General features: G+C 38.7%; 2 protein-coding genes across 2 annotated transcripts; one reads left to right on the top strand and one right to left on the bottom strand.

The window, feature by feature from the left end:
* Positions 1 to 4,080: 4,080 nt before the first annotated feature.
* On the top strand, positions 4,081 to 5,927 carry BCR41DRAFT_372026 (hypothetical protein; the record flags this gene model as incomplete). The annotated part of the gene is made up of 4 exons (XM_022026649.1): positions 4,081 to 4,106; positions 4,212 to 4,256; positions 4,671 to 4,939; positions 5,794 to 5,927. The coding sequence occupies 4 exons, from the start codon at positions 4,081 to 4,083 to the stop codon at positions 5,925 to 5,927; spliced, it is 474 nt and encodes a 157-aa protein (XP_021879778.1).
* Positions 5,928 to 10,764: 4,837 nt separating this feature from the next.
* BCR41DRAFT_356755 (hypothetical protein) lies at positions 10,765 to 11,575 on the bottom strand. The gene is made up of 2 exons (XM_022024708.1): positions 11,146 to 11,575; positions 10,765 to 11,104 (listed from the first exon to the last, which is right to left on the bottom strand). The coding sequence occupies exons 1-2, from the start codon at positions 11,552 to 11,554 to the stop codon at positions 10,785 to 10,787; spliced, it is 729 nt and encodes a 242-aa protein (XP_021879779.1). The 5' UTR covers positions 11,555 to 11,575; the 3' UTR covers positions 10,765 to 10,784.
* Between the last annotated feature and the right edge of the window lie 4,243 nt (positions 11,576 to 15,818).

Here is a 15,818-nt window from a genome sequence, read left to right on the forward strand (position 1 = left end):
CGCCTCAGTAGGAGTGGATGTTTGGAGAGTGTTGCTTACCTGTCATCTTGGTCATAGAGAAAAAGAAGAGAACAGAAAAAATTGAGATTGGCCCTTTATACATTCGTCTTTAAAAGCACTTACGAAGGGAGGATAAAGCGATGAGTGGTTCTTGAAAGCGATCAAGAGCACGAGAATGAGTAAAGCCATTATGTGATAGAAAAGAGTCGACTGAGCAATGAGTATACCATGTGCCTTGCTTTTGTAAAGAGAAACCGATATATGGATGGTGGCAAAAGAAATCCAAGCTTAAATGCCGCCGCCTTGCCAAGCATAAGAGGAAAAGGCGTGAGTGAACTGATAGTATATGACAATGGTATCATCCATAGCCTAAATCAACCATTATTATCGCTACTAATTTTCTATTTCTATTGAGGACATTTGCATTCATAATAATCACAGATCCACCAAAATTTCAGACAAAAGACAAAGATCGCTGTATCTGATCTTGTCTTTTAATATTTATTGTTAGTTGTTTACTATGTTGTGGTTTTCAAGCTGTGTCTTAGGCCAAGAGTGGTGATGCCCTTGGTAAATGTGCTTGACTGGATATTTCCTAGTCTGCTTGGATTCATTTGACGATGCTTTTTAGTATGTTCTTTGATGGCGCCTTGGCTTGGTAACCTTGGTTGACTGGGCCTAGTGGCCTGGCTTTGGGTAGGCTGCCCTTGGTTGGCTGGTTTTGATTGTCTGGACTCTTTTTTTTTTTTTTTTTTTTTTTTGCAGTTAACTGCTATCTGCTACTTGCTTTCTGGCTTCTGACTTTTGGCTTCTGATTTCTAGCTTCTGACTTTTGGCTTCTGGCTTCTGGCTTCTGGCTTTTGGCTTCTGCTTTCTGGCTCCTGGCTTCTGGCTTTTGTCTTCTGCTTTCTGGCTCCTGGCTTCTGGATTTTGGCTTCTGCTTTCTGGATTTTGGCTTCTGCTTTCTGGATTTTGGCTTCTGCTTTCTGGATTTTGGCTTCTGGATTTTGGCTTCTGGTTTTTGACTCCTGGCTTCTGGTTTCTGGCTTCTGGCTTTTGGCTTCTGACTTCTGGCTTTTGTCTTCTGGTTTCTGGCTTTTGGTTTCTGGCTTGGCTTCTGGTTTCTGGCTTCTGGCTTCTGGCTCCTGGTTTCTGGCTTCTGGTTTCTGGCTTCTGGTTTCTGGCTTCTGGTTTCTGGCTTCTGGTTTCTGGCTTCTGGTTTCTGGCTTTTGGTTTCTGGCTTTTGTCTTCTGGTTTCTGACTCTTAGCTTTTGGTTTTTGACTTCTGGCTTCAGGTCTTTCTTTTTTTTTTTTTTTGAAGTTTTTTTGAATTTTTTGAATTTTTTTTTTTTTTTTTTTTTTTTTTTTTCAAGTTTTTTTTGAAGTTTTTTTTATATTGGCCGTTGGCTGTTGGCTGTTGGCTGTTGGTTTTGGTTGTTAGCTCTGAGACTATCTCCCTAGGCGCTCTACCTTGGGCCGATGCTCTTTCCCAGGCCTTCTGCTTTCCTCCATGGATCGTAGGCCTCGCTCCTTCAAGCGAAAGTCCCATTGCAGTGGTCTATCGAACGACTAATCAATGGAGCCTCACTTTGACCAGAGCACCTTTGGTTCAGACGGCAGGAAACAGGGGTCACACAACATGACGCCTCTACGCCATGCACCCACTGCGACCAGGCGTCCCTGGCGCAGCATCGCTAATTGGATAACCTAAGGATGATAAGTCAGTAGCAATGAACTATCCACAAAACCCTATAGAGCACCGAGTTGCCAAAGATTCTATCTAATCAGAGAGAACGAAAGCAAAGGTAAAATAGAATTAATATGCTCTTTGTGTCTTCCTTTTCACCTACCTTAGGTGTTACCAGGCCTCGATAACACCTGATCCTGATCCTGATCCTGATCCTGCTGGAGGGGGAATCTCCTTGACGGCCGAGGCTCGAGCTCTACAGGTCCAGTGAATAATTCATTGATACTGACTTACCATTCTTAGGCTACCGCAACTGTGTGTCATCCTGTCCTACACGAAATCCCCAGAGGCACTCGGATCAAAGTGAGGCTCAGAGACTAGAAGTTCTCTAGCACCACCACAATTGTCCTTCCTCAAGAGGTCGTGAGGGCCCGACGAGGTTCGGAGGAAGCAGGAGAGGGCCGGCGGAGTGGCCCCCGGGCTCCGATGGTAGGACGGAGCGGAGCCCTTATCGAATTGGATAGGCCTCTAAGGAAAAGAGTCGAAAAAAAAAAAAAAAAAAAAAAAAAAAACGTGGTTAGAATATTTGGTAACCAGAGTACAGGAGACCATATCTCATTACAAAGAACAGCATAGCACCAAAAGAGAAAAAAAAGTGTAATTATTTACTCAATAAGAAAGAGTACTTACAAATCCGTTTGGGCCCTATTTGGTAAGCACTGCATGAGCTTATTGCAGTCTTTGGGATGGTCGCCGCTGAGCATCCATAGGTAGTGTTCCTTGCGATGATCAGAAGGACAAAGGTAAAAGAAAAGGAATAAGTTAATGGACCTGCTGGGTTCATTTAGCAATAGCTAAACAGTGGGTGACGATAGGCAAGACAAAACGAAGCCATGCATATGTTAGATACTTACTTGATGACGGCTCTATAGTGAGTTGTATTTCACGGCTGGGATAGAGCATTTTTTATGGCCTCTGTGTGGCCTTTGCAAGGCATGTGAAGGGCAGGTGGAGAGGATGTGGGTGAAGAGAGGAGAGGAGAAAAGAAAAGAAAAGAAAAGCTGGCGGAGACGAAGGGCATTTATGAAAATTGTTTTTCTTTTTTGTGTCGTCGATATGACGTTTTACAGCAACGCAAAGGAAACTTGGTGTCCCACTGCCAAAGGTATTAAATAATAATACTAATATCCATCATATGTCAGCAATAAAGAAAGCCATTGTGAAGTATAATGGTAAGCGAATGAGTGAGTAAAAAATAAATATTTAAAATGTAAAGAGATAACGCGTTCAGAGGGATGCCACAAAATTATTTATTTTCCGCCATGACGCCTTCGGTCAGATGTTCACATGAAAACTCTATTTTCTGGTTGGTCAAAACATTTACACGGCAGATAAGAGAAGCAGACATTGTCCATCTTCGGTAAAATTAACCTTTTTTATCTCCAAATGCTGTATGAATGAGTATGGAAAGAACCATTGAGTCAAATATAATGAATAATACAAAATAATGCATTATATAGACATATACTTTCTTGCTGTCGACGGCGAGGGCTCTTTGGCGGATTGTGCTTTGGAGAAAAGGAGAAAGGAATGCTGAGTGGTTTTTGTAATCGCTCAGGAAAAATAGTAAGTGAAACCAATTTGTGATCTCAAAGTATTGACTGAATAGCAATACAAATACGACATTTTTGCTTTTATGCAAGAAAAAAAAGAAAAGAAAACGGCATAGCGGGAATTGAAATCAATAATCTGTGCACCTGTGATATCATTCGTCAATTTTCATATGCTTACAAGGTGGAGAAAGAGAACAACATTCCATCCTCAAAGATATGCAGGGTCATATATACAACAACCTACCTGCCCACAACAAGAGCACGAGCCACATTGCCCTCTTTGTATGGTATACAACAAAGAAAGAAAGAAAGAAAGAACAGTGAGCAATGTGCTGTAGCTGGAGTAAAAGGACGAGACCCAAAGTACAAGCATATTAAAACTCGCATACTCTGTTTTTCACCAGCATTAAGCGCGAGTACCTTTTGGTTCTTAGTAATGAGGTTCATCAGGAACTACCAGTCAAGTTTGGTACTTAATCCTCTTCTTCTATTCTCTCTCTTCATCCCTAATAAGGAATATAAAGTCTATCGCGCGAACTGTACTGCGGCAGTTTTATCCGAACAGACCTTTTTTTTTTCCTTTCCTTTTCAGAACGCCAAGGAAATACGACATGTATTCCTCGGCGCGCTTGCGTGCTTTTTATTGGTCGACATATAAACGTTGATACTTTGTTTCACCAAAATCCACCGCCTAATCAGCTGCTATTCACTATTCTTTATTACATATTTTACATTGTATTACATGAAATTAAAAATAAAAAAAAAATAAAAAAAGACACAATGATATATATTCTGAAGATTGTATGGTTAGTACAAAGGAAAATTAACCTGTCCCATACTCAGGTCGACCTCACTTCCCGCACTGGGCGGATTAAGCTATTAACAGTAAAAATATAACAATCATGTGAAAGCAACGCAGAAAAGAATTCAAAAGAGTCAGAGCGTGAATGGACAAAGTAAGCCTTGTTCAAGCAGGATCCTAGCAACCGCGTTGTTCGGTATTTTCTTGCAATTGAAAGATCGTAGTAAGTATACCGCTCTAAAAACGATTACACCTATCTTTTTACACCTCTTTTTACACCTACGCCTCTTTTTACACCTACACCTCTTTTTACACCTCTTTTTACACCTACACCTTTTTTTACACCTCTTTTTACACTTACACCTCTTTTGCACCTCCGCTTATTTTACACCTACGCCTCATTATACATTTTCTGGAGCATTTTGTTCATAGAGTGTAGAAAATAAATCCCCATGACCCTGAGGATCCTTGTTATCAAAAAAAAAAAAAAAAAAAAAAAAAAAGCCTCATTATACATCTACAATATATTGAGGTTCTTACTAAGAATGATTATATAATTTTTTTTTAGTACAAGGTTATTCCGTAACAACAATACCATCACTGCAAGTAAAATTAATGAAAGAGAAGGCTGCTCGTATTTTACTTGGAATTTCATAAGCGGGGCCCTGGATTTGCTTGAAATCCAAACGGGGTGCTTTGAGAAGTTGATTATCGTAAATGGAGGTCAAGCATTTAAGAGGAAGGAATCTGCAAGTAGAGCTGATGGGATTGCTGTTAATGGAGAAGGCCATCAGATCTACCTTGCAGAAGCTGCACTCCTTAATGGAGCGATACGAAGTAAGGAGGGGAGCGATGAGCATAAAGTCAAGCGATGTATGCTTAACTCATGGTTATATCAAATGAATGACATCTGCAAGCTGTCCAATCCACCGACGAGCACGAAGATATTCGGATCAACATCGTATGGAAAAGACACGAAGTTTTATTGCCTGCACTACAAAGGCGTCTTCCAAATTGACTTCTTTTCAGAGTAACTTGTTCTCCCCTCCCTTCCTCCCCCCCATGAAATCAATACTTCAACATTTCTACTCTCTTAGGACCAGGTTAAAGCAACAGAATGATTGTCCTGAGATGGAAAATCAATTTTGTGCGCAGTTGCTTTTGAAGTGCTGTGAATTTGCAGCTAAGCATTTCTTATTCCCTCATTCCATTAATGTCGTTAGACATCTTAATGCTTTGGTTCGTTATGAAAATGCTGGAAAGAACGTCCTCGCCTAGAAGTTATTAAAGGTCCAGTGCAAAATAACTCGAGAGAGACTGAAGGCTTTGGGTCCGCACTACGTAAAAAAGCATCAGCGGTACGAATCAACAGTAAAAACCTTGAAACATCTTAATCGTCTTGGAAAGGAGGTTTTGCCGAGGTGGGTTTTGTTTCCAGGTGATTTTATTGTATCAGACGAAGAGTTCAATTCAGTCGATAATATCAGAGTGGACATCGAAGGTATTCAGTCATGCACATAAAGATGATAATTTGTTCAAGCTTGTCGCTCTTTTTGGTTAGTCCTTTTTCAATTATAAGGATTTTGTTAAGTAAACCATTTATATTTGAAAGAGTCTAGCCAAAAAGAGCGACAAGCTTGACCCTCTGGTATCATGATGTTAATTTTTTATTATCTTTATTTGTTTCATAGATACAGAGTTGTTTACAATGTTATTGACCCCTACTCATCAGTTGGAAAAAATGAAGACAGGAGTAAAAGAAGAGTGGAGAATGAAGTGGATCGTGCAGAAACAAATCATGAAACTATCACTGCAAAGCGATTGAAGACCCAGCTAATATCTGCGAGGTGAAGAAGGAGGCGAAAATGAATATACCGATAGGATGTGCAGGTGGCTCGAAGAAATTTGTGAAGATGTTCCAGAGGAGGTCAAGCAGAAACTCGCGCATTATGTTAGCAAATCTGAACAAACCAATGATGAAACAGAGTCTTTGTTGGGAACAATCAATCAGCTTACCTTTAAAAAGCAAGCGCCATCGGTCACTGAATTATTGCCATCCATCACAGCAAAAACTACCATTCATACAGCACACACATATATCCTGGCTGCATCATTACTAGCAATCGAGATGATGTTGGTAATCCAAAATGAACAAGAAGAGAAAAAAAAAATAATTGCTCAATGAAACGAATAAATAAGTCTATCATAAAACAACAACTGGTCAAATGCAGAGAAAAGGTGAATAGAATATAACAAACACTAGTACGAAAAGTACGTTGTATTAATATACTTCCTACAAACAAAAAAAAAAAAGAAAATTTGAGTCAAGGTCCTTTGGCTATGAGAGACCAGGTTGAGAACCATGTTCTACTTGACATACTAACGCGCCACACAGCCCTCTTGCCATTAACGAGGAATCCGTGATCCATGCAATAGCAGCCTTCTCAAAATCCTGAAAACACACTGTTTGAGCCAGTAGGACACTCCAATGCAGTTGTTAAGACCTTAATTATGATTAAAAGGAATTAAATAAACCAAATCGAATATGACTATCTCCTTTCTTTGGCTAGTCAAGAGACAAAGTAAATCGTAAAATGAAATTAGATTTTTTTATTTTAAAAGAATAGAAGCAATATTCTGTAATTTTTTTCTACGTCATTCACTCGTAGTATGTCATTGAATCGTTGCTGGCCGAGTTTGTGTTGCTCAGTCAACCGCGTATAATGCTCAATCTGTAGTCAAGAATGGGCTAAGGCTTGTCGCGCATCCAATTCATCTAAGGACTGTCTTGCCTTTTTTCTTGACCCCTCTTCGATTCAGGAACAAGAGGTACCTTGCTTGGGAATAGAATTGGAGTTCTCTCTACGCATACAAAGGAGGGATCTATTGGACCAATCACCATTTGTGTTTGTACATTCTTCCTCCTCAGATCCGGCTGCAAGCAACTTTTCCATTTCATCTTCGTCATAAGCCCTCTTTGTTTTTAATAGTCGGGGTGCTGGCGGTGGCTGAAGAAAAATACTTTTTTCAAATGTCTTTTTATACTTTTACTCTTTTACTAATGTAACATTTTCTCCTGTTTTTTCGCTAGACACTGTTCTACTAGTAAAAAATATTCTCTCATATTGCTTGTTCTTCTAATATATGATGAACAGATGTTATTGATTTTTCCAACCTGATGGTTTTTCTTTCCTTCACAGAAAATTAGGTAATTTTTTTTGCATTTCCTATAAATTTAATTTTATTTAATGCATGCTTTTCATTTAAAAATAAATATTCAAAGCTTGATCAATAATAGGTTGCTTGTCCAGAATGTTCTCCTATCAAAAATATCCGCCGTGTCCCTTTGGTTGTTTTGTTTACTCACCAATTTCCGTCGGTTATGGATCTAATTTAACTTCATGTTTCGCCATCCTATCTAAAATAGTTGTTTTCTTACCATGCATGAATATTTAGCCTTTCGCCGTTCTCCTATCGCTAATGAGTCATCTCTCCTCCATAGGGTCGATTGTTTTAGTCTCATGATTAATCCAAAGGAAAAAGAGATGGTATGTATTCTTACCCTCGTGACAGAAAAATGGGCCACAAAAGACGCCGAGATTTGGATGAAGAAGAAAGGACGAGAAGACCCAAAAGACGACTTGATTGTGGAGGAGGTGAATCGGAAACAGAGAGTAAAAATGACAGTGGTGCAGAAGGCATTAGTTCGGACGAAGGCATCATCGAACAAGAGAAGGATGAAGTGACTTTTTCCGACGATGCAGATCCACCCTTCATTTTAACAAGACTCGAACTGGAAGAGATAGAAGAGGAGCAAGAGTGCTTAGAGATCAGCAATTCCTTAAAAACATATTGACGGTATTGAGAGCAGATGGATAAAACAGACAAACCGTCTCGACATGAAGGCAAAGATGTTGCGGTTGCTCTGGCAAAAAAAAGTGGAAGAAAGAATAAGGCAAAACTGAAGAAAGAACGGTGTGAAGTTTCCGAAAAGTATTTTCAAGAGAAACTTATTGTATCACTGGAAGTTAGAGAAAGGACAAGAACTTTTCGAACGGACAATTAAAGAAATAGCAGAAGAGATAATTAAGGAGTATAGTGATATTATAGAGTTCGGAAAAAATATTTCACAAAAGTATCATTTACATCGTTATAGTACATGTATAATTTCATTTCAAATGGTAAACTTTGTATTAACCTTAAATGTAGACGCGTCTAAAAAGCCCCTTAACGTTTAGTACTAGAATTCTGCTCTACATGGATGATGGGAGAACGAACATAAAAGGATCAAAAAGCAACGTCTCTATGAACGCTTGGCTGCCACAAGCCAGTTATTATTAACCCTTTGGGAAATTTTCTCCTCCCTTTTTCCCAATAAGGTTTTAATAAACGGGAAATATAAAAGGCGAGATTGCAAAAGAAAAGAAAAAAAACAGACAGCAAAAAATTTCTCCCTTCTATCCCTTTTATCCAAACATAAGTTGAGTATTAACATCAGTATAGAAGATATAGGTTTCCGAGTGTAAAATATAAAAATATAGAAATAAAAGAAATAAATATCGATTTTTTATTCAACGGGTTTTTCATGAATGTCTTGCCAATGTTCTTTTAGAACGCCGTAGTCGTTTTTTACTCTCGGCAGTATTGTCATTCTCACTGTCATGATCGAGTCGATTCATTTCTGTTGATTCGAAAAGCTTTGCCAAAGATTCAAAATTGTCAAACAACTTATGAATGTTCTCAAGCTTTGTCAATGTCACGAGCCCATGCTATGAACCTTTTTTTGACATTTGCTCTTGCCATTATGAAGCTTTCGAGTCGGCAAACGCTGGTGCAGGAGAGTGCAGATACATCAATGAGGGCAGAAAGTGGTTTTCCATCAAGTAGACAAAAAGAGTGAACGCCTTATTTTTGGGGTCTGCGTTTTTGTCGGAGGATTTTTTCCAACATATTTCAAGATATCCATAGAGTATGAGGAAATAAAGGATGAGAATTGAAAGTTTTTGTTTCGTTTTATTTGAAAAGGGGTTTATTTAAAATAATAACAAAGAACTACTGTTCTTGTTCGCTATTTATCATGACATGGCGATTGAACTTCTTCTCTATTTAATCTAAAAAAAAAAAAAAAAAAAAAAGAAGAATCTATTAACTCATTAAAACAACAAATAAAGGATGTCATACCTCTTTTCAAGAGCGTCTATCCTTTCACAAAGCATTTAATTACTGCCTCATGTTTTTCAACAATATCCTGTAATGAATGGCCATCTGAACATGTATCGGCATTCGAGGCTGGAGGGACCGGCGGAGCATTATTTTCGGCAACTTTTACAGGTCGTCACAGATGTACGGATGAAAAAAAGAAAAAAAAAAATACAGGGTGAGAAAGGCCATGTCTGACATGGGATCACGATGAATGAGGAAAGGTTCAGTTTGTATTTTCTAACTCGATCTCAACCAGGATGGATAAGTGATAACGATTTAAATGATCATGATATTCACGAAGTAATTTTTCTTCACCTTTTTTCTTTTTTCCACGAGTCCTTTGGCACAAAAGAAAAAAATGTATTTGTTGGATTCACTCATTGTGGAAAGATAAAAAGAAATATGAAAGAATGGTCAAGAGGAAAGAGACAAAGAACAAAACCAACACGCAGCGAGGGAGATGAGACACAAGAGAATGGAAGAAAACACAAGAAAAAGGAAGAGACACAAACCAAAAAAATAAATCTGAGCATGCAGGGGAAGAGACACGGGCCATTTTTTGGCAGACGTCGATTACGCCTTATCAGCGGCCCAATCGATGTGTCAATAAGTGGGCCAAATACCTTAAAGTTGAAGCCAAAGATAAAAATATTTGGTGTACGTGTTTCTACTTTCAAATGTGGAAGGCTGTACATGGCTAACGTCACTTTTCTGAGCCCATGTAGCCCAGTTGCTGTAATGAAGCCCGGATGGCGCATTTAAAGTGAGTTTAATGATCTGATATCTTTTTCAGAACAAATTAATGCAGCCAAGTTTCGCGGTAAATGCCTTGCGCTTCAGTATCATGATTCGATTCGTATTTTCAGTTGTCATGAAGAAAGTTTCAGTCTTCTCTTTATACTACCCTTTGTGTCCATAGCACTCTCAAGCTCATTTCTCGTATCAAAAAGTTCGAGCTCGTATTGTGTGAACCTGGTAATCAATGCCAATTTATGTCGTTTCAGGCTACCAGGCCCGCTTATTCATAAAAAGGCAGCAACTATTTATTATTATTCTACATAGTTCTTCAGATTGGGTGGATGCTACTACGTTGAATGGTGTTTACGTTATAGAAGATATTATGTCCTTACGACAAATTTGGTAGAACATGCTCCGCATGCATCGACATTTGTTGCTGAATAGATATCATTTGCCCAAAAATAGGTCCCGCAATAAGGCTCGTGACGTGACAGCCAGGTTACCCAACTCGACCCGAAGCCTTTCTGACTAATATACAAATATAGATTAAGGTATAGATACATAATGTAAACTGTTTATCATTAATGAAGAGAGAGTGTTTTAATACAATCAATGCGAAATATACAAAGCAACAGCTATTTAAACAGATCTGCAAAATTACAAGCCGATATCAAAAAATATGAGGGGGCGTTTTGGATGTTCCTTACAATGTTGGATAAAAAAAAAAAAAATAGAATTGCTGTTAGACAGTCAATAGCTCATTGTCAATTCTTTGAGTATTGCCACTCCTGTCCTTCCAGCGAGCACTCATCCGCACTGTATTAAAATCTCTATCGTGCCAGAAATGCACCAAATTCACCCCTTGCTCCAGTTCCGCGTCGGTTTGCCAGTGTGGGTGCTCAAAATAGTCGTCCTCACGGGTAAAATGAACAACCCAAGCTTCTTCTGCTGAGAGTAAGCGTCTGTAAGTTGGCGTCTTGCTGATATGGTCTTTAATAGAAGTTTGACTCCCTGTAGCCAAAAGCTCGATAACAACCGTCGGCTCTCCGGCTCTCCTGCTTTCTTGATGACAATATCACTATATTTGTGGTCCTCAAGCTCACGGAGGTGCCACTGACCAATGATCTCATATTCTTCTGCTTTGTTTAGCCAGTTGGTGAGAACCCTCATCAATTCCGTGTCATAGACGCTCTCTCGAGGGACACTGACATTGCAGTTGCCCATAACCTTAACTGTTTCCCCCGATCCTTTGTATGATCGACTTCCCGCCTGCATAATCAAGTTTTTATCGAAAAATCGAAGAGCAATCTTCATAGTCTCCAGAATATCCAATAATTCTCCTTGGCTTTCCTTTGGGGGTGACTCCGAAGGAGCGTGGGGATATTTTGATGGGATAATATATCTCCTCACAAACGAGTCAATGAATGCTGAGGCCATACAGTAGTTACTGCCACCAAGACTTATCAGCACCCCTTCTGCAGTTAGGAAATCTGCTAATTTCCGTTGCTCCATGTCTGAGATAGATTTATCGCCGAGATATCCAATAAAACGTGTTCGGAGAAGATTAACAGCATCTGTAGCTGATTCAGTCAATAATGAATCGGTCATCCTTCTGAAAGTATGGTACGAAAGCATCCTCTCATTCTGATTGTCTGTGGAGAAGTCCTGCCATGTATCGTAATCGAGACAATTCGTCGAGTCGTTGACTTTCGAGCGAAGATTCTCATGAATGGAGCGTCCACAAAGACAAATCATTCCTGGATGACTATTGACATTGAGCACAATTCATTGTATTAGAATGGCACATCAACTCGTGGAGATGAGCATTGCTAACTCGTGATTTGTAATAGCATTCAAAATTCTCCTGTTCACGTCATGCTTCGCAGTGTCAACATAATAGACTGATTTTATATCAATGAATCGGATCGCTCCATTAACAGTCCATCTCTTCTTTTTCAAAACTGGCGATACTAGAAAAAAAAAAAAAAAAAAAAAAAAAAAAAAAAACAGCAGGACCTGTCAGAAGAGAAAAATAAAGAATCGGTTTCCAATCCTTAAGGGAGAATTAGCTTACATAGGCCATATAGGTCATCGGCCCTCCTTTTTGTCTCCGAGTCTGTTGGTAAAGCAAGCAATGATAGAAATTGGCAAGAAAAAAAGAAAAAGAAAAAGCATCAGAGGTAGCCATCAAGCACATGTGCGGTGATTAACCTTTTGAAAAAAGTAGAGAACAATTAAACAAATGAGTCTTACTCGAAGTGGAAGTAGACGGATCTATACCAAAACCAAAAATAAAAAAAGATGGATCATTAGACATAATCAATGATTACAACAAGCGTCACCACATGGCAAGTAATTAAATGCTTGCATGCCGCAGTAACAGGCACAATTAGAATTTAACGGCTTCTTACCTGCCGATGGCCGCTAAACAATGACGTGTATGGTTTTCTTGGGTGGAGTTGGTCCAAAGACGTCAGAGATCTCGCTTGTTGAGTCTTCAAGTTCCTCCAGCTTCTTCTTTGACTCCTCTTCGGCAGTCAGATTGTTAAGCGCGATTTGTCAATTTTACACACATCCGATACATCCAGATAACACTCATCCATCCATCTGAGCTGCTTTTTCACCTTATCTTTCAAGTTGTGTTCATTTTATCTGAGGATTTTGTCTTTTATTGACGAGAGTACTTTTTTGACCGCAATCCTCCTTTTTACTCATGCTAACACGCGCGTTCGCACTGTTATTAATCATTTTCTAGTATCTCTATCTCTCTCTCTCTCTCTCTCTCTCTCTGTCTATTTTATATTAAGGCAAGTTTCATCTTTTATTGTATGACTCAAATTAGCTTGTAGACAAATTGCAGTCGCGGCTCTATGAGCTGCACACGGATTTAGTTCGCGGTCCGTCAGCCAGGTCGACTGTGTCTATTTTAGTTTAAATTTGGTCATTTATTTTGTTGTAAATACAGTCGCGGCTCTATGAGCTGCACACAGATTTAGCTCGCGGTCTGTCAGCCAGGCTGACTGTAACAACGTTATCCTTAAGAAGCTTGTTTCTTTCTAAATTGAATTGTACTGACGAAAAGTTCATTCCATTCTTGTAATTTCGATATGGCCGCCAAAGATTTCTTTTTAGAAAATCCGATTACCAAATGGGAAAAAAGATTCATCTCGAGCAAAGCCAGACTATATTAATTGGGCGTTGAATAAAAAAAAGGGCGAAGAGCACGTTACTTTTCCAAACTTTGTAAGAGAGTTTGGCTACACGGATAGAAACTCTGCAATCTCTGCATACACCAATCTACTTCAAGTGTCACAGATAGAAACTCGTCGGAGTGAAAGGCTTATGGATGACTTCACAGAATTTCAAAACAATTCTCTTGAACTACTTTGGAGTGAAGTTGAATCCAGAGTTGACACCATCGTTACGTCAAGAAAACAGGTGTTCTAACAAGAGCTGCAGGGCTCTAGCAAGCCATTCATGACTTTGAAAGCTTCAGTGGTAAGTTTTTTTTTTTTTTTCAAAAAAAGACAAATGCTGTCTTCATTAAATATTTGTTCATTAAAACTCATGTGCCTCCAATAATAGAAACATTAACGTCAACTAAACAGGATCAAACAAAGGTTTGTATAAATGATGAGGACAAACTAGAACCAATTATTATTATTATTATTATTATTATTATTATTATTATTATTATTATTATTATTATTATTATTATTATTATTATTATTATTATTATTATTATTATTATTATTGTTATTATTATTGCTGCTGTTGTTGAATTATTGTTAATATGTTAGTGGGTTGCCATTAATTTAATTTCAAATATCTGATGCTAGGTGTTCATCGGAAACGGACAATAGAGGAGATTGAGAATGAAGAGGACCAGGAAAACGAAGAGATACAACAATTTTCGACAATGAAACAACACAGAAGTTCGAAGTTGATGATCTTTCCTGTGACAGTAATGATGAAGTCTTTGAAGATAGTCTTGGATATGAAACTAGAAAAAGTAATGTGCAAGACTCTGAGTTCATACATCCTCCGCCTGGAAAGAAACGAAAAAATCCCAAAATGTAAGATGTCAATAGCATTGAAGTGACCCAAGACAATTAATTTTGATGATATTAATCAAATTTGGACAGTTCGATGATAATAGGAGAATTTCATTTGGAGAACGCTATTCTGATCTGAAGAATAAGTGGCAGCTCAAATCGGGAAAGATTGTTGAAAACGTTCTTTACAGGGCGGGGATGGAGATGAATGACCTCCAGTAAGTAATTTTGGTTATAGGTTTGACCCCCTCATCTTTCTTTAGCAAGCATTTTTTTTTTCTTGTCGTAATTATTCAATCGACTAACTCTTAACAGTCCAATCCAGTCTTTCATGATCGATTTAAGCGACAACAAAACCCGATCACTTTTTTCCAAGGAGGAATGGAATGAAATCGTCAACAGCATCCATATACTCCTTCATTTTCTAAAGAAGCGTTGGAATATTCTAAAATATTTGATTCCGTTTCTACAGCCAAGGATCTTGAAAGACTGTTGGAAAAGCGCCCCAGCATGTCGAATGTCGTTTAATTCACGAATGTCTCTATAACTGGTAAGTCGCAATACCCTGTTTTTGATTTATTTTTTGGATGTTGCTATTGAACCTCCATTTTTTTTTTTTTTTTTAATTTTACAGGCTAAGCATATACGAAATGAACAACCCTTCACCGTTCACTTTGCATGATAAGTTGTCAGAGCATTGGTGGATGAAATCTGCATGGGGCGTATGCACCAGTTTAGCTAAGGATATACCTGGATGTTTTGTGATTCCAGGAGAAAAGACTATCATTGATTCTTCCGTGAGAAGAAATAAAGATCGGGAATCCACTTCTACACACAAAAAGTTTGGTACTCGTTCTGACCTTATATGGAGGGATGTGAGACTACCTGAAACTGATTGGGCTGTAGCAGAAGCAGCAAAGGCTTGGTGCCCCAAAGTATATTTCAGAGAGCAAGTTTAAACTTCCAAGACAGCTTCACGATATACTCATTGGTCGGTCCATGGAGGTGGGTGGAGCAAACGAGCTGAGAAAAGCCATTGTATCAGGTCTAATAATTGGAGGTAATAATGCTAGCACTGTAGCACGTTTTAACAGTTTTTATTACAGGCATTAACAAATTGCTTATTTCATTAGGTCCGTGCATCCAATGGTTAAGCCTTTGCTGGGGTGCAGCAGGGGACAATGTTACGATTCTTGTGAAGATGGAGTCAAACAGGCTACATGCTAAAATTAGCTCCTTATCAAACTCTATATTTGCCATTCATGATCTGTTATTATTCCGGGTATGTTTTCACTTAGTTGTTGTATCTGATGAGGAAGCGACTTTATTAATGGCATGAACTTCTCTGGATATAGACATCAACCATGCATCTAATGGCAGAATACGAGTTGGCAGAAAAGCGGTTTACAAGTCGTAAGAAGAAAGAAGGTCGTATTAACCCTCGAATGCTATGCTGGAGCCAAAAGTCTCTTGGCGTAACTTGTTGCAGTCATAATATGATTTCAGCATCCTGGCCCACCATTTTTTTTTTTTTTTTTTCACTCAGTGTGTATGCATGGAAACATGTGTCAAAAGCGTGTTTCGCCCAGGCTCGTTTTTCAAAGCAACATTGTGTCAATTTCTGTAGCACGCATGGGTTTCGACTGGTCACATCATGGAGAGGATAAAATTTTGAAAAAAAAAAAAAAAAAAAAATGGTGGGCCAGGATGCTGAAATCATA

Source organism: Lobosporangium transversale (assembly GCF_002105155.1).
Source record: "Lobosporangium transversale strain NRRL 3116 chromosome Unknown BCR41scaffold_27, whole genome shotgun sequence".
Taxonomy (NCBI): domain Eukaryota; kingdom Fungi; phylum Mortierellomycota; class Mortierellomycetes; order Mortierellales; family Mortierellaceae; genus Lobosporangium; species Lobosporangium transversale.